At 38.5% G+C, this 19099-nt stretch overlaps 1 protein-coding gene across 5 annotated transcripts in view; it reads left to right on the forward strand.

The window, feature by feature from the left end:
* The first annotated feature begins 150 nt into the window (after nucleotides 1-150).
* Nucleotides 151-19099, forward strand: part of CFAP58 (cilia and flagella associated protein 58) — a 57218-nt gene continuing 38269 nt past the window's right edge. For 4 of the 5 annotated variants that reach the window (XR_014956162.1, XR_014956161.1, XR_014956163.1 and 1 more), the window contains exons 1-9: nucleotides 307-463; nucleotides 1779-2060; nucleotides 6839-6975; nucleotides 8686-8842; nucleotides 10866-11060; nucleotides 13194-13331; nucleotides 15398-15557; nucleotides 15790-15872; nucleotides 17001-17192. Coding sequence is in view for 2 of the 5 variants with exons in the window: in XM_021536293.3 (XP_021391968.3) it covers nucleotides 455-463; nucleotides 1779-2060; nucleotides 6839-6975; nucleotides 8686-8842; nucleotides 10866-11060; nucleotides 13194-13331; nucleotides 15398-15557; nucleotides 15790-15872; nucleotides 17001-17192 (1353 nt within the window). In the remaining 3 variants the exon portion in view is untranslated. Of the gene's footprint in view, nucleotides 230-306; nucleotides 464-1778; nucleotides 2061-6838; nucleotides 6976-8685; nucleotides 8843-10865; nucleotides 11061-13193; nucleotides 13332-15397; nucleotides 15558-15789; nucleotides 15873-17000; nucleotides 17193-19099 lie in introns of those variants that run through there. The other variant, XM_085582755.1, reaches the window with a different exon arrangement.

The raw sequence follows: 19099 nt of genomic DNA on the forward strand, positions 1-19099 counted from the left end.
CGCCCCGGCACCGGCACCGCCCCGGCACCGCCCCGGCACCGCCCCGGCACCGGCGCCGCCCCGGCACCGCCCCGGCACCGCCCCGGCACCGGCACCGGCACCGGCACCGGCACCGGCACCGGCACCGGCACCGGCACCGCCCCGGCACCGGCACCGCCCCGGCACCGCCCCGGCACCGGCGCCGGCACCGGCACCGCCCCGGCACCGGCACCGCCCCGGCACCGCCCCGGCACCGGCGCCGGCACCGGCACCGCCCCGGCACCGCCCCGGCACCGGCGCCGGCACCGCCCCGGCACCGCACCGCCCCGGCACCGGCACCGCCCCGGCACCGGCACCGGCACCGGCACCGCCCCGGCACCGGCACCGCCCCGGCACCGGCACCGGCACCGGCACCGCCCCGGCACCGGCACCGCACCGACTCTGCACCGAGCCCGCCGCCTCACCCGACGGCAGCATGGCTGAGGTAACTCAACCTGCCCTTCCCTTCCTGTCCCTGGACAGGAGGAAGGCTGCACCTGAGGAAAAGCCCAGCATCACCCGTGCATGTTTATGTGTCGCCTGTTTGACCTCAGGTCCTGTGTTGAAAATAGGAGCAATCAGGCTACTTGTACCCCGGCAGTAGTAACCCTTCAATTTTAGGAGCAACTACATGTAAGATCGTGGGTGTGATTCCCGCCCTGCCTCCCCCCTCATTACTGCTCATCTTTTAACTCTATTCACAATCACAAACACGATCAAGACTGAAGTAGCTGAAGGGAGCCTACAAGAGAGCTGGAGAGGGGCTTTTCACAAGAGCGTGTAGTGGTGACTGCACAGAGGGGAGCAGGTTCAAACTGGGAGTAGATTTAGATTAGATATTTGAAGAAAAATTCTTTACTGTGAGGGTGCTGAGGAACTGGCACAGGTTGCCTAGAGAAGTTGCAGATGGCCCATCCCTGGAAGGATGGCTGAATGGAGCTCTGGGCAACATGGTCTAGTGGAAAGTCCATGGCAGGGAGTTGGAATGAGCTGATCTTTAAGGCCCCTTCCAACCCAAACCATTTTGTGAGTCTGTGGTTTGTAGAGGAGGATGAAATGAGAAGAGAGCGGTGAGTCCCAGAGCAAGTTTGAAGGAAGGACACACTAAGCTTCAGCTCACAGCTCAGATCATTCTTTGATGGTGGCCGGAGCATGGGCTGCAGTGTTAAAGTTGCCCTTGAGGTTCTTCCCTATCCTAGTGAGACCACCTCAGAGGTGAATTTGCAAGGATTTGGCATCAGAACTGAGCTAGATGAAAAATGTCTTCTTGTGTAAGGTTTAACAGTCGCATTTCCCACAGAGGAAGAACTGGATTCTGTTGGCATTACTGGAGCTTTGAGACATGCTTGTCTGCATGTCTCTGGTACTATCTGAACAGAAATCATAAACTAATCAGACTTTAGAGTGTAGAGAACTGGGCAGAATTAGGGCTAAAATACTAGGTTTCCTTAGTGGTTGATGCATTATTCAAACACTATCACAATTATGGTATTTTATAGACTTGTCTTTAAAGCAGTTGTGGGACTCAATTATAAGAACTCTGGCTGCTAAAGCACAAGTTATTTCAGTAAAATTGGAGGAGATGTGTTTGAAAAATATCCTAGAACATGCATATTGTATGCTAGCAGAAGAACCGTTAGTACAGAAAATTTTGTCATGATTTCTTAGTAGCTGTGATACACTCAGTATATTACTTTTTTGTATTCTGGGGTCATAAGTGAGATGTTCAATTCTTCCTGTTTGTTGATTATTTCACTCAGGAAGAGACTGGCAATCCATATATAGAAGAAAGTGCCTTTGAAGCACTGGAAAAAGACTCCCAAGAATTCATCAGTATACTGAACAGAGATGAAGCTCTGGAAAAATTCCGTGTTGAATATGAGAAGCTCCTTGCTGTTATGAAGAAGTCTCGTGAAAATGAAAAGCACCTCATGGAGAAATGCAGGAAGCTGAGTGCTGAGCTTGTGGAGAAGTCATCTAAAGTAGCTGTGCTCACCAAACTCACTCATGATGATGGGGAAACTATATCATCATTGAAGTCGGTAAAGTTCTGAGTAGAATGAAGTATGATCTGAAATTGTTAATGGAAAACATGGTAATAAGAAAAGCACCTGTAAGAACACTTGATTTTGTGTAGAGAACTAGCTGGATGACTTAAGCATAGAGCTGGCATCTCCAGTTTAACTTCTGCTTTGCTTTGTTTGCTCAGCCTGGTATATTTACAAGTTTCAATCCATTTCTGTGTTTATTTGCACTAAACCAACTCTGTCAGCTTTCAAGAACTTACTAACAGTTTTTGTTTAGGCTTTCCCTCTGTAAAATGGCACATTTTCAAATTAATGTACTGTTTTTGATTCATTAGTACTTTTGAAGGACTGCTTGGATGTTAACTATTGCCAGAACATTAAAAAAATCTACTTTTTCTTGAAGTATGGATTTTAGGCTAGGGAAGTGACAACTTATGTAAATACATGTTTCACAGTGCTTTTGAAATGGAATCCTATATAGCATTTCAGTGTGATTTCACCAATTTACTCTGATGTGTTGTTTGTTATTATTGATTTAAACTCTGTCAAATCAAAGTGCTTGGCTCACTAAAAAAAGTTGATGTTTTTAGGCTTACAGTGAATTTCACTGTCAGAAAACTAAAGCTGCCAAGTGATCATAAGTGGAACTTCTTCATTCTGGTGGTTCAAAAACTTAGCTTTGTGATACCTAGATAGGCTTTAATTTAGCACTTATTTGGGAAACCTCCATGCCTTACAGTAAAGTGTTTTGTTCCAGTAAAATAAAGTCAGTGTAGCAAGCCAGAGTGATTTTTGAGCACTGCAGAAATAGAAGTTCTTTGAAATGAAGTTTCTTGTCCTTAGAATTATGAAGAAAATACTTTAAGAGTAAATATAAATAGCAGCACTGTCATCCTATGGCTGCAGCTTGCAAACCCGTGGTACTGCCCAAAGCCTCTTCAAGGAGGAGGAAAAGCATGGAAAATCATGTTGATTTTCACTGCTGCTAATCAAAACCTGGTAGATGAACATCAGGAACCACAATGATCCTTACAATTTCCTTTTTGCTATTACATGCCAGTACTCTGTGTGTGAACAGTAGGAGAGCTGATCCTTCAAGACGTTCCCTAACTGAGGAGATGTCTTGGTAACATCATAAAACTGAGGAGCAGAAATGTTGGGAAAATAAGAGCCTTTCCAATTTCAGCAGCTAATTTTAAGCTCAAGCAGGATATGACTGAACCATATCGCCTACTATTGAACCCATTATGAGATTTTCTAGTGAAAAAGCTGCTTTACAATATGATCCTGCTAGAAATGATGAGCAATGCACAACATGGGACATTTCATTTCTAGTGGTATGCTGTGAGCCAAGTATAGAGCTGATACTTTTTCAGTTTGGTTGTGAGGATTAGTCCTTCTCTTAAAAGTTCAAGAATTATTTGGATATTGTTTAAATTGCTCATGGCTTGTTTGAAATTTTGCTTGGTAAATCCTTTATATTCCATGTTATTCTTCTTCCTGAAGGAAAGTTCTATTAGAGTTGTAATATTTCACTACAATTTTGTTAACATTCAAAGTTTGTCCCATGTATCCAAGCTAAGTGTTGAAGGAAGTTCAAGTGCTAAAGTAGCCAAGATTATGTTCTTCAGTGCTAAATTAAACAAACAATCTAGCCCACAATTTAATTATTTATAAACCATAAAAGAATCCTGATGGGTCTGTTCTTACAGTTGCTGTAAAAATGGAATAGTTGCTCCAAATTAAGACCCTACATCTTGGTGACTTGATGGGTCATTAGGGTAAGAAATAAAAGCTGCAGAAGAAAAATTTTTCTCCATGTGAAGCCGGTTTGTAATCAGTAGGGTTTGGGGCAGGGGTTAAGCACACAGATCAGTGGCTGGTAGGACATGGGTCAGTGATAATCAACAGCTGTTAACTGTCAGGTGGCAGTTAAAGATCTGTTTTGTAGTTTTAATAAACTGGACATAACAATCTGCTTTTTACAGTCGTATCAAAGGAACAAAGGGCCAAGCTAATAATGAAGGGAATTCAATTCTATTTTTCATGGCTAGGGACACTGATCCATGAGTCTGCACTGGAAGAATGCTAGAAGAGGAATTTATAGGCACTTGTGCTGCCCTGATTGAAATTACCAAATTTTCAATTTCCAGGCATATAAATCCAATATAATAAGAAAATTCAATATAATAAAAAATCTAATTAATTCTCAGTTTCAGAGCAATGAAACTGATGTGATCTTTTGGGGTATTTGATGAACCAGTCACACTTCATAAGTTCCGCTTCACAAGTTTCAGGGTTCAGTACTTCTCCAAAGATTTTTGAATTATTCTAGCAGCAAACATCCAGTGTACTTCCTTTAATTATGCAGCAGACTGCCATGCATTACCTACCTGTCTTGTACTGCAATTACCCCGTGTTGCTGACCTACTGCAGCATTTCACACTGAATAACAATGTGAATATTTCTTCTATGAAGACTTCCATCATCAAAATATTTTGCTCCTTTTTACTTCTGAAAATAACAGATCTATTGATCTGCTCTTACAGCAGAAGACACAACCAAGGAGCAACTACAGTGAAGCTCAGTTTTGCTGATGCTGGTCTGTAGAAAATTCTTGTTTAGATTTTGCTTGTTAGAGTGGCCATCGCCTGTGTCTTCTTACTTTATTGATAAAAATTAGTATTATCAATACAAATTCAATACAATATCTTTTACATGCCAAAGATAAAGTTCAAAAAGCTCAGCTTTGGGTGACGTGAAATCAGTGCTTATCTGAATGGTCTCATTGACTTCAAGAGATCACTTTTGCAAATACTCATCAGCATAAAAGACTCTGAAGCCACGAAAGCCTTTCAGAGGCTTATTGATTTTATTCAACAGCCCCATTCCCCAAAACTTGAATTGTAATGATTTAATTCACCAATTTTAATCACAGTCTAATCAGCTAGAAGGAAGCTCTGATGTAAGTAATCAGCTTTAATCTTATTTTCAATTTGCATTTTTCTAGAGAAAGGATGGTTGCCTCTTACAGGTTGACAAATCTGAAACACATTTATTTAGTTATATTTTATGCTTTTCTGCTAGTCAACACGCATTTATTTAAATTCCAGAATTTAGCATTTTTGTGTAAGGTATTAATAAATTAAGAACTTGTAACTTATTAGATAATACTTAATGCTTTATGTATGATAATTTCTGCATTGAATGGAAATTAGAACTCAAAATGCATGACAAAAAATTCATTTTATATATAAAACTGTTTAAAAATGTTTGATACATAAAAGAAAAAGCAAATTTTTCAGGCTAAATTTTGAACTACATAATTTATTAAGTAATGAAAATACTGTTTGTAGGTAGTGAGTTTAATTGACTGTAATTTCAGAATTTCTGAGCAAGGAGAGTCCATTGTTTACCTCTTTATTGGTATGTGTGGGGAAAAAAGGAAGAGCAAAAATTCCTGATCTTATGTTCCAGATGGTTTCTCAAATTTGGATATGCTGAGTTAGTTGAATAAATAAAATGGGAATGTATTCCCTCTGCAGTTTGAAGAGGCTACAGATGTCGTACTTTGTGTTATCTTTCAGCAAAATCTGGTAGCCTATTACTTCTGCTAGTTCTATAATTTGAGCTTTTAATTTTTAAGGGTTCCATAAGTATATTAACAATATAACATAGCTGTCATAATTTATAATTTAACATTAAATAGGGCCTTTTTTTTTTTTAAGAAACAGAGATGTCAATTACAATAAAGAATTTCTGTAAACAATTTGATATAAATTAAATTTTTTTTTCTTCCTTGTGGAGATGGTTTCTAAAGTATTTTATTCCTGCCCTAATTTCATATGATGCAAGTAGGAGTTGAAAGGGATATTATGGCCTAATATAATGATGCTTCTATTTGGCTTTCCTTGGGGAGACCCTAGAGCTAATGTAGAACAGCACAGCTACACTTGGGGTCTGAATCTGTACAAGTTCATGAAGTCCTCTGCTAGGAGCCAGCTGAGAAAAGAGCATCATGCTGTGATTTGAAGCTCAGGGACTTCTAGTGTAAAAGTAGTATCTTCATGATTTACTGAAACTTCAGGAACTTTCCTTCCAGTCCAGTCACTTGCTGAATTTCTGCATTTTTTTTTAGCACAGGAATGGTAGGAGCTTCATAGCTTCATTTGAACCTCGCAAGGAATAAGCCCTTTTTTTTTTTTTTTTTTTTTTTTTGATTCATAAGGGTCTGATTCAAGGGAGGGAGATGCAGAGGAAGTTATAAAATTAAGTGAATCCTCCTCTCCTGTCCCTAGGCTTGTGAGAGGCACACAAATATGTCATTTAAGTAACACCATGTGCTAAAATTTGGCATAAGAATTGTGCCTTGTCTAAAAAACTTGTTAAAATCAAATTACACTAAGTCCTCACAGATGAAAATGCACCAAGAGGAAGAAAAATTGAGTAACACCTTTTTCTCATCTAAATCAAATTGGATGTTCATTGTACTAACAGCTAATAGGAATTTTACAGACATGAGTTATTTAAGTAGATGATACCTTTGTGGGCACTGAATTGTTAGTAAATTTTTACTGATATTGGTGGTACTCATGTGATCATAGCCTCACAGAGTCTGTGCCCTCAGCTAAAACAAAAGATACGAAGTGAAGGGGAATGTTGTGAACCTAATAATGAAAAGGCACAAAATCTATTTTCTCAAATAAGCAGAGTATGAGGCAATTAATTTCTTAATTTGTGGTTATTTTAAAACACAATTTAATTTATGTAATTATTTCCCATTTCATTTATAGGAGCTTGAAAAGGCCTGGAAAATGGTGGATAAAGCCTATGAAAGGGAACAGAAAACTAAGGAAACAATTAACTCACTGAAAAAAGAAATTTCACACTTAAATAATTTAATGAAGGAAAGAGCTGGACATGAGTACAAGTAAGTTTTTCCTCAGGGAGAGGGAAAGCCTGATCTGATTTTCTATCATTGTACCTTGTTTAGCCATGTAGACACAGTGGAAAACATAGATATTTTCTGTCTTTTACTTTTCTCATGAATACACGTTTATTTGTCTGTGTGTTTATGCAGTGAACACATACAGAATCAGGCTCTGACTGAGTTCATTCAGTGTTGGATTAATCTGAAAGATCAAATAAAATGAATACTATGCACTTTCTCAGTATGTGTCATATTGTTTTATCTGACAAACTCTTCAGCATACTTTGAGAATAGGATCCTGTCAACATTTTTACATTTCACAGCAGCAAGGTCAAGTATATAAATCAGGAGGGCAGGAGACTTGATTTCTCTTCTGTTCCTAGCTTTGTTGTAGGGCTTTAACACTGTCTGTGTTCTTGTTTGTATTCTATACACTTTCAAGATTATGTTTTGCTTTTTTCAACCAAACACACATAGAGGGACCTAGTCTGAGATGGAGCCTCTAAGCCATTGTATTGTGCACATAATAATTATCCTCTGGAGCTGCTCAGAAGCTCTCCAGAACCTACTGTTTGTAGTATCAGGTCCTCAGAGACTGCTTATGTTGTAACATGAAGTTAAACTCAAAGATAAGATAAAGTGTTTTGACCCTATGGCCTCTGCACTTTCTACTGAAATTGCAGGTGGTTGGCTTGCCTGATTATGACTTAAAATTTTCACACTGTTTAAGGTATTTATTTACAATATGCATGTGGGATATGTATAGGACATACTTGTCCCTGCCCTCTTTGGGTATCCAGGCTGCAAAAACAGGAGGTCTTCAGTGTGCTCAGACACCTCCCTCCCCAAGGAGTGTGCCAGCACATAAACCACCTGGGTCCATGACAAATCTTCTCCTTCACCTTTTGTCCCTGACACCTTCTGGACCTGTTTAACAGCTTTCCTTGGATCTAAATCTTTGGTAATTCAACCTCCCCTAGTATAACTCTTCTTGAAGTCTTCTCTCTCTAGTTGCTTTCTGCATTTTCCTGCAAGAGCCAGGAGCTGTTACTTTGCCAACACCTCACTTCTGTTTCCTACTCTGCCCAGGCTGCTGAGACCTGCCAGTGTACAATTTCTTCTTGAAGTTCCCTCTGTATTGCCCTCCAGTTCCATGCTTAAATACCCTATCCCGTGACAACACCATGAGACTAAGTAACTCCTTTGCAGATTTCATCCTTGAAAACCCAATAATCTTTTACAACAATTAGACTGCTTTTAAAGACTGAGCTTAAACCCACAGCTTGGACTACCTTTCATATTGCAAATGTGTCAAAACAGAGTCAGTTTTTATTTTTACATTATGACAGACATAACCTAGTTAAGTGTCCAGTCAGGTGAGGTGCAGAGAGACAGGTTACAACACTGTAGCATTTTTGGTCTCTGTCTTGTTTTGCAGAGGGTATAGAAGAGGGAATTTTCCCCCTGTTACCTTTCTGGGAAATGGAAGGTTTATTCAGACCCATGAGGATGTGATACAACATGAAAGAGTTTTGACTTGGCTGATGGTCACTCTATACACAGTAGATAAAGCATATAATTCAGTTGACCATCAGTCTTCATACAGAGGAGTTTAAAATGAAAAAAACCCAAAAACCTCCTCTTTCTGGCATAGGAGGAAGAAGAGAAATGGCCTGTGACACTGCTTGACTATTATTTCCTTTCTTCTAGTGTTGAGGATTTGCTAAGACTTCAAGAAGAGGTAACAGAAGAGCGAGACCAACTGTTATCAGAAGTTGTGAAGTTACGTCAAAGTCTCACTGAGGTCACAGAGCAGCAACAGGAAACAGAAAAGGCAAAAAATGAAGCAGAACAATCCGTTTTGCAGGTCTGTACTGATCACCAGATGGTGGCTTTAGGCTTTGTCCTGAGCCTATCTCACACTTGCAATTCATCTCCAGTGACTAGGAGGCTACCACCTGTTCTTTTGCATCTTAAACATTTTCAGGAGTGCTCTGAGCGGACTCTGCTGTGAATGACTTTTATATTTTTCTGTAGTTCCAGGCTATGTACTATGTATTGTTACATTGTACAGCATTTGCTGGTTCCACAGCTTCTCAATACCCCAATGAGGCTAGGGTTGTTTCTTGTGAATTGTAATCTTCTTCAATGATGAAGAAATGGGATGTTTTCTATATTGTTAATCCTTATGTCTCTAAAGAGACACTTAGAACATCAGCCTGGAATGGAGATTCTTGGTCCCTTGCTGTTGGCAGTGGTTGCCATATTATGAGATACCATCATTTTAAAGAATGTATCAAAATCTGACTTAAAAATAATGAAGTTATTTTGTCCCTTCTTCTTTATGGGAAGCTTTTCCCAGATTCTTACTTTTTCATGGTTAGGTACCTCCTACTTTCTTATTTACTCTGATTCTGGATTACTGCTTTTCCACTTAAATTTTTCACCACACAATTGTCTGTAGAGAGCAGTCATACTCCATCTCTGCTTTACATGAAGTCAGGCTTTCTATTTTTCTGACCATCTGAGTAAACAGTTGTTCTTTGTGATCAATATATATGGCTTTCTTGAAATGTGTACAGCAGCTAGAGATAGAGAAGGCTGAGGATCAGTGGGATAGCCACTGAATGGAAAGTAGAAAAATATGGAAGAGGGGACACAGAACTCTGATATATCAAATATATATGCATAATAATGAGAAATGAAAGAATTAAAGCAGAATATAAATAGGGACTGGAGCAAGACACCAGGAGAAAGGAAGAGTAGAAAAACACACTTAAACAAAGAACAGAGAAGATGTAGAAGGAGCATTTGGCTTTCAGTTTTTTATAAATCACAAATAGAAAAGTAATGATCAGTCTAGGTTTCATGCACAGAAATTGTTTCTATTTATAAAGCACAGGACTGGTAAAGTATAAGAAGAGAATATAAAATCTTTGTTTTTCTGACAGCATTGTGGGAATGAGAGGAAAGAGTCAAAACTTGTTGAATCTTGGCAGCCTTAATCTTCTGATACTCACTTCATCAGCCCTTAAATTTACAGAATTGTTACAGCATTTGTAATCACCTCCCATTCTCCCAGTATGAAATTATTCTTCACTTCAGAGTGCTTAAATGACAATGTCTCTCTGAAGATCCTGTTGAAGACCCTGTTAGTTCTGGAAACTTTTCATCTGTGGGCTCAGAGGGGAAGGAATCCTTAAGCAAAGAACATCTTTCAATTGCTGGTCCCTGGCTGAACTGAATATTTCCATATGGATCAGCCCCCTGTGTCTCCTCTCTGCTGATTCTGCTCCATCAAATTTTTGTGGAGAGGCAGAGCAGGAGTCACAAGACAATCTATTAAATATGACAAAATTTTCCTCTTTCAGAGTTCCCACATAGGAACTTTGAGAGTAGAAAGATTGAGACCAGTTGTGAAAATGAACATCTCTCTCCTTTAATATCTGTGTAATAAGTGTTTCTGCTAGTCAGAGAGAATAATAAAAAGAAGAAAAGTCCTTACAATACAAAATCAAGCCCCAATTAATTTTAATGCTGCATTCAGAAAGTACTATTTTGCAAGTAACTTATAACACTAAAGGCATTTATGCCACTGTATCTCCAGAAGAATGCTTTTATGTTTGGGCTGTATCAGGCCCTTCTGTCTGGGTGAACTGACTGGTGTTAAACAAATTTTTGTAATCAATAAATAGGGCCCTCATGCAGAATATTTTGTTCAACCATTAGAAAACATAATTACTTCTGAGAAGATCTGGCATACAGTGGTGGTTGCAGTAATATAGAAGCTCTTGTTTTTAAAATCAAGCATAATCAGAGAGGTGAGAGGACTTGTTTTCCTGAGTAAAAGGCAGCAGAATTTAAAATTGTTTTCTTCTCTATTATTATAGCTTCAGCAAGACATCCAGCTGCGTCAAAGCGAGGAATTACGAGAGGCACGAAAGAAGGAAAAAATGGAGACTGAGCTGAAAAATCTTCTAGCTGAAATGGATAACAAGCAAGCTGAGGTCCAGAAGTTACAGCAACAAATAGAGAATGACAAAGAGGAGCAACTGAAAATAGAAAATAACCTTAGAGAGCAGAAGGTAGGGTACATGGCACACTGTATTCATCAGGTCTAAGATTAAAGTAAAATTTGTAATTAAGAAGAAAATGGATTTTCCTGAAAGGAGAGGGAGAAAGATTAAGGTAATATATTTTAATAAAAATATTAATTTACTAATAAGTAAGTATGTAAAGCTTGCTGAAAGATTTCAGGTAGATTTCTCACAGAAGCTGGTAGTGGATCGCAATGATATTGTTCATTTTGAAAAATCACAGCAAATGAGACACAGTCTATGAAGAACATGGATGATCTATAGGAGCGGGAGACTGCCAGTTGGACTTCTGACTATATTGCCAGCTTTGCTATTGATTGTGTCTAGTGAGATTTGGTAAAATAATTTTACCTCCATCCCCTTCTTTCTTCTTTTTCACAATAATTTTTATATGCCTCTCAAGCCTGTGAAAGGGCAAGGAAATGTCTTCATAAACCTTTTTGATTGATTTTCTTCATTCTGTTTCTAAAAACTTTATCTGGCCATGTCCTAACATAGTGTTCTGCAAGTGTGTGAATTTTCAGGTTTTCAGTCCATTTCCCCTGACTTTGAGATACTCTCAGAGAAGCAATTTCAGTAAATGGCAGGGGAGATCTCATCACTGTAAACCAGTCCTACCTCAAGGGAAACTTCCTTGTAAGTTGTGTGTATCTTGCAAATTTATAACTTTTATGGCTTTTTCTTCCCTTCTGGTCCTTGAATTTGAGAAGGTAGAGGTCTCTGCCAATTTTCAACACAAAATCTTAATAAAATACTCAAAAAAGGGATCAAGAGAATACTTGATTAATTATCTGAATATCACTGATTTAATGCAGCTTTTGAGGGCAGCTCCATCATCTGCCATGACAATCACATTGTATACACAATTCCTCATTCTTTCCATTCTTCCTCCTTTTTATAGTCTCTTTCAGCCTTTCAAAGTGTAGATTTTAGGGACATTCAATTATCCAAATTGTCCTGGAAACCAAGGGTTCACATAAAGTACTGTGTGTGGGCTAATTAACCAGACTTTTGCGTTTTCTTCCTTGCCTGTGCTGGCTTGAAGGTGTCTGTGAATGCCCTAAATGGTCTTTTGCTTGAAGTCTGTCCAAAATACAGGCTATCCAACTCTGCAAGGGTCAGGGTAGAAATCTTCAAAAGAAGGTAAGGCAGCTATTGCAATTTCATCAGGTTATTGTCTCAATTCAATTGTAGTTGTTGTGATGCCTACTAATCTTTTATTCTTATTCTTATTTTATAAGAAATTTCTAATGAATGACCCTTTCTCACATGACATTGATAATGGTTTGATACACTAGCTGTAAGCTTTATGCCACCCCTGTCCAAGACTCAATAAAGGGTTGCCTGAAACAGTGTTATCCTGACATTTGCAATACAAAAAGGAATATTCCTTGTTTTTACACTAGATTTTATTTCTTGTCCTTTAATGTTTTTAAAGGTGCAATGTATACTGACTTCATCAGGAGTGAAAAATATGATGGTTTTTCTTTCCTTATTTTTATATGTAGTATCTGCAAGGAAATTTCCATCAAGCAGAAGATAAATCTGGTAGCTCCAGTATTGAAATGTATGTTCTGTATAGAAACCACAAAACCACACAAAACCATATGTTTAACTGAAGACAAATTAAAGAGCAGAATGCTTTGTCCTAGTCTCAGCAAGCCATGTACCCAGAGAAATGTTATCAGCACATTTATGTAGGATGCTTACTCATAAAACAGAGCTCCCCTGCCCTCTGCTGATTGAAGTGATTTGAATCTCATACTCATTTTCAGTAATTATATGTAGCAAGCTCTATTATGTGATGGTTGCCAAATGCCTCACAAGAAGTAAAATATCTATTTACCACCTGCAATAAACACCTGCTAAGCTTCCAGAAAAAAAACAAAACAAACTGGATCTACTGTTCATTAGAAATTATGATTTCTCCATGTCATTATGATAATGTATCATATTTAGTAATATTAGTAATTTCATTGACAGTGAAGGCTGGTTGTTAAGCAGACAACATTCTGCAGCAGCTTTTGTCTCCTGGGTAGCAGGAAGGTTCAGTCTTCAGGTGTATGTAGGTATTGTAATGAAATTTAGAAGAATTAATAGGATTGTTCTTTAATCTAACAGACCTTGAATGAAAAAGCTGGTAAGGAACTTGAGCAATTGAAGATGAAATATCAAAAGCTCACACAAGAGAGTGAGCAGCAGAGTGCAATGCTTGATGATGTGATGAAGGACATTGGTCAGAAGACCACACAACTGAAAGTAAGTTCCAGAAGGTTCATTCTACCAGCTGTATCATTCCAATGAAATCTTACCACCTGGGACAGGGATGACTTCAGTTCTTGTCCTGATAGTTCCCCATGGGTAGTTTTGGAGGAAATGTGAGTAGTATTTAGGAATAGATCTGGCTGATGCTGGATGCCATTCTTTCTATGGCTGGTAGTCTCCAACCCTCTCATCTGATAATGTAGTACCTGTTCTCCAGGAGGACTTGTTTCATAAAACACATGAACCAAAATGTTCAACACCCTGTTCATGAAGGATGGGTGGTCACAAACATGGGGTCTCTTTTAAATCCTGAGATTTTCAAATAAGAGGAATGATTTTCTTACAATAATTAACATAATTTGAATTTTGCCAAAATCCATTGAAAAATGGTTATAAATTATAACAATGGTGTCCTGGATAATTTCCACTGAAGGCAGTTGCTTTCAACACTAAAATTTCTTCCCCCTCATTATCAGTTGAGAAAGTTAAATATAAGTAACCAAGATGGTTTACTTTCAGATCAAAAGGTTTTTGTTGCCTGACTTCACATTACTTAACAGTCATTTCATACAACTCAGAAGCAGATGAGTTGCTATTAAGGAAGAATTAAAGGATTCATGCATATTCTTTTTAGGGTATTTTGAGAGCACTTGACAAAGGTTAATGTATAGATGTTGGATGCTATTATGTTATTTTCCATGTCTTGCATTTTGTGTCACCATTGGGGTTAAAACATTAAACATTAGAAAATTCAGGTAGAAAATAATTATCTTCTTGAGTTTTATTGAGTATAACTAATTCACCTGAATAAAAAGCTTGTTTGCTTGTTAGTCTGATAGAAACTAACCCCTGACAGATTAAAAGCTCAGTTCACAACTAATACAACATAGATAATTCTAATTTGCTTAATGGAGGATGATAGGAGCTTTCTTTCTGTTAGTCAAACTGAAGGCTCTTTTTCTTACTTATTTGAAAAACAAATTACTGTCTTTTCCAGGTTATCCAGTTTTATCATTTTCAATGCCATCATTGTTTAAAACTTTACAAATATGACTTACATCTGGGAGTGTCAGAGGATTTTGAATATATGTTCTTATCCTGATTTCAGGAAAAGTTGATGGAACTTTCAGAGTCATGCTCAAGGACTTCTGGGAACAAAAATATAGAAGATACTGCCCAGTTAGTAGTTAACCCAGCTGCTAAAGATTAAGAGCTGTAGTCATTATCTGGGGTGCAGTTTTTGTAGGGCTTGTGCCTGCAATACCATCCTGCAGTGTGCTGGGCAATGTGAATTGTCAAACTACTCTTAAACCGCTTGAAGCTTTTTGTCAGTAAGAACTGAGGAGATTCCCATTCTCCCAGAGGATGCTTCATAGCAGGATTCCCCTTCTCACAGAATCAGTATCTGAGGCTGTAAGTGGAACACTGTAGTCTGTGATGGCTGTAAAACCTAGCAGTGGCACTGAATTATACAAAGTTATGCTTGCTTCTTAAAAGGAAAAAAACTGATTGCTGTTGAGATTTATTGGCTATGTTTCCCAGTAACCAATTATGCAGTATTTTGATTGATTATTTTTTCCTCTATTGTATAGCAAATGAGACAGACTCTGTATTTTGCTATTTCTTTAAAGCCAGAGGTTATAAAAGGGATAGGGATAACACATACCTGCTATTTAGGGACATGTAATCAGACCACACTATGGGTATCTTTCTCATCACATTCACTGTGCCTAATGCTTCAAATAAAATAGAGCTGCCTGTTTTTAATCTACAGGACTAATTGGGTAGTGCTGTGTGAGGTTTGCAGCTTGAGGTTCTTTGTTGATCATCTTCAGCCCAGAAGTGTAAGATTTGATTATAATTTTCTTCTCCCAAGCTGGCTTTCTTTAAATTATTTTAAATATTTTTCAATTAGCTAATTATTTTTCTGCAGCTGACCCACAGCACTTACATGTTTTCTTTCTGAGTTACATGGAGTAAGTGAACACCAAATAAAAAAGCATTTTCTTCTTTCTTTCCGTGGATGCTTTCTCTCCCGTTTCCTTGTTGCTATTCTGTAGGAGTTACAGGATGAAACAGCTCAGATGAGCCTTGAAATTTCAAAGCTGAGCAAAATGAGAGATGTTCTCCAGAGTAAGCTGCGTACTGCAGAGGAACACAAAGTTGATGCAGAACATGAAAAAAGCATGCTAAAAAATCAAATAGTCAGACTGGAGAAAGGTAGGTGCCTAAGAGATAGGTGGATCTGTTTTCTGAATTCTTTTAAGTTATTCTAGGTACCCAAATAAGCATTAGCATCAGCTAATGCATTCAGTTGTAAAACCTGTTCAAAACTACTTGAACTGGTTATGTAATGTCAAGGCTTTAAAAAAAGTCCACTAAATTGTTTCTGCTTTTTTAACAGCTGTACAATTTGAACCCAGAATTCACTGTCTTTCCTCTTTTTCTCTAGAGTTGGAGACAGGCAAAAAGCAGGCAGAGACTGATAAGAGAGCCATAGATGGGCTTGTGAGGGAAAGGGATATGCTAAACCAGGTGAGTTTGCATTGGTCATATTGATAAGCCTCACAGCTTGAGAATGAAATGCCTGTAGCTTAAACATTCACAGCAACACAGAAATGTAGAATACATAAAGTTAAGTTAAAGGCTTCAGATTTCCTTAAGCAGATGTACAAACTACTTCTTTTCTGTGCACTGAAATAGTGTTAGTATCCATAAACACACAGAAGATTTCCAAGTTTTAAGTATAAACCATCAGGGAGTTCAAACTGCAGACCCATTATTTGGTATCCGAAGAGTTTGCTATATCTGTGTTTTTACACTCTGTATCTTATGAAGTTTAGTACTAATCTAGGCAAACTGTTTGCTAATAGAAGAACAAACAGAGTGTTGATACACTGTGTACCAGCTTGGCAGGCTGTTTGAGTAGTAATCCTTGCTTTTAGATCTGTTTCTCATACTGATTATTTCCCATCAGCCCAAGGTTCTTTTACTGCAGTATAGAATCTCATGTTTATTGGCAGTTCTGAAGTGTTATTTACTAAATTCAGTGCTAAAAGATGATTTCTGACATGCCTTATTTGGTGTAGAATCACTGTCCTGTGATCTAGCAGAGGCTCTGATTTGACAGGTAACAAATACTTGTTTTTTATAGGGAAGGAAATTTTAAAGTGGGACTAGGAGGCTGATTTTGTAAAGATGATACGTTGATGTTTTCTGTTTAATCTTTATGCAAAATGTTAAAGTAAGCTTGGTTAATTTCAAGCTTGAACTTTCTATTGAAGACATGAGAAAGAAATTTATTTGGTTTTATTATTAATGTTACTGACTATTGGCAAGCTTTGCAATCAAAATCTGTGAAAGCTGGTAAGGATTTTCCAGTCATTACTTATATCCACTTGTAAACAATCCTGTCAATTTTATTTTTTGTAATGCAGACACTAGTGTTTTAGCTTGAAATCAGAAAAAGCTCTATTTGGCACCTGTGCTAGAGATTTTGTTTTTTAAATCCTATTTAAGGTTCAAGTATTTCAACGGAACAATTAGATAATGAATAATAACATTGAAAAGTCCATAATCCACTTTGACAGTGGCATGCTTTTGTCATAGTGGTGACAGTGTTGCATTTTCAGCTCAAGACTCATTATTTTTTGTTCCCATTAGAACTTGATCAAGGCTGCAAATACTACTCAGAAGCAGATAGATTTGATGAAGCTCCATGAACAATCAAAACAGAACTTGGAGTCAGAAATCCAAAATTATAAGATAGAAGCTCAGAAACAAAGGAAGATTATTTACCAATTGGAGAAGGAGAGAGAGAGTTTCATCAAGGAAATGAGTGAGCTCAAGGAGAAGGTAGGAACAGCTCTTTGTGCAAGGGGTTCTTTCCTATCTTACTCTTAGAACTGCGAAGACTATACATTAATTTTCCTAACATGCCAGTGGGAGAAAGCTTGGATTGGTGATCTTCATACAGTGTACAAATATTTCTTGCTGTCAATGCATGTTGACTGCTACTGCTTCAGTTCACTCTAGGGAAAGCTTATCAATTGGAGAGACTTGTTTTTTTTCTGTGAGAGACTTGGGCTCTAGCCATGTATTGCTCTTATTCAGCAATCAGTTGTGAAATGAAGCTAGGGCTGGAATTCAAACCAAGGCCTCTTGACTTCTTATACATGAATCCCACAGCTGAAACTCTCATATGCAGTTGGAAGTTATGCTTTGATTGTCCTGTCTTAACTGCAAAGGACTTTTTCTTGCATATGACCACTGTCCTAAAATTGAAGCCAGTGAGACCTAACAGTGCTCAACATCTTTGTAAGGTACTTAACATTTTGAAGGTTTACTTCAGTATGTAACATCTCAGCATGTTCAAGATCATTGGCAGGACAAGTTTTTCAGGAGCAGCTGCAGAGAAATACTGCATAAAATTTGTGTTGCCTGCTGCCCATCATTATATATAACTTTATTCCTGATGAATTAAAATCAGGATCATGTTTTTAATATGTTCCATTAACTGCTGAGTATCACATTGGAGAGCCCTCCAAGGAGCTCATTGATTTACTGGGATTTGCTTCCAAGCAGTTTGACCTCAAAAGTTATTTGCTATCTTTTCACAGTAAAATTATCCTTCCAACTTCATTTGACCAAGGGCTTTTAAATCATTTTGGAATGGTGTATGCTCCATTGCCTGGAATACCTCTTGTCATTTCCTTGTAAATAATATTCCACAAAAGTGAGATTTGTCTTTGTTGCTAAGTCATATTTTGCTTCTTTCCCTCAGTGCATTTCTAACAGTGTAGATATGAGTTAAGAACATTGTAAACTAGGGCCAGAGAGTAATTCATAACATTCAGAGCTACGATGCTCTTTCTTTTAATTCTATTTGGGGTTGCCCATAGTATTTTGAGGGTGAGAATGACAAATGTTTGTTTGCTTACTTTTTCTTCTTTTCCACTGCTACTTTGGATGTAAATTTTCTATCAGTTCTTATAAGGCAGAGAGTTGGTAAATTACTTATGACACTTGAGCTGTTTGTATAGTCATGCCTGCATTGTGACTGCAACTTTCCAAAGGACTGGCAGGTTTCCTTGGCTCACCAAAGGGGCAGTTCTTGACTCTGCTTACAGGTGAAGAGCAGTAAGAACAGTTTTGAGCACAGGAGTATGTGAGACAGCAGTCTTGTCCTTAAAGTCCAAATGCAGGGTAGGAGGATAGAGGATCAGGATTATTATGTAAATAGGTAATATTTAGGTTCACTGTTTGACCTATTCAGACTTGGGAAGCTGTTTCAAAACTACAGAAGTCATTTCACAGCTGGTGGGGAATGAGCTACTGATGGCAGTAAGGCTATGGCTAGTCAGTGCTCCTGTGTCACCTTTTGCCAGGAACCTAGTTTTGCAGGAGGTTGCACCCCACATTTAGAATTGCATAAGAGCTGGAAAAGAGCCAAACCCATCTAAGCCCAGAGATGTAGCTATTCTGGCTCTGAAAGCTGTCTGGCTATTTATAGCAGCACATACTCTACAGAGCTGCAGAATGCATCTTTCAGAATCATCATTTGTAGGCACACAGTTTGTGGTGATTGGGAGTGGGGCTGTGGCTGAGCCCCATCCCCAATGGGCACAGCTGTGAACAGCACTGACAGCAATGAGCCAGGGAGTGCCCAGGGGCACTGAGCACCCACCAAAGGGACAGAGGGCACACAGGAGCAAGGCATGAACATGAGGGGTATATAGAAGTTTGGGCTGAAGAGCAAGAGG

Source organism: Lonchura striata, chromosome 6 (genome assembly GCF_050655825.1).
Source record: "Lonchura striata isolate lonStrDom1 chromosome 6, ASM5065582v1, whole genome shotgun sequence".
NCBI classification, from domain to species: Eukaryota; Metazoa; Chordata; class Aves; order Passeriformes; family Estrildidae; genus Lonchura; species Lonchura striata.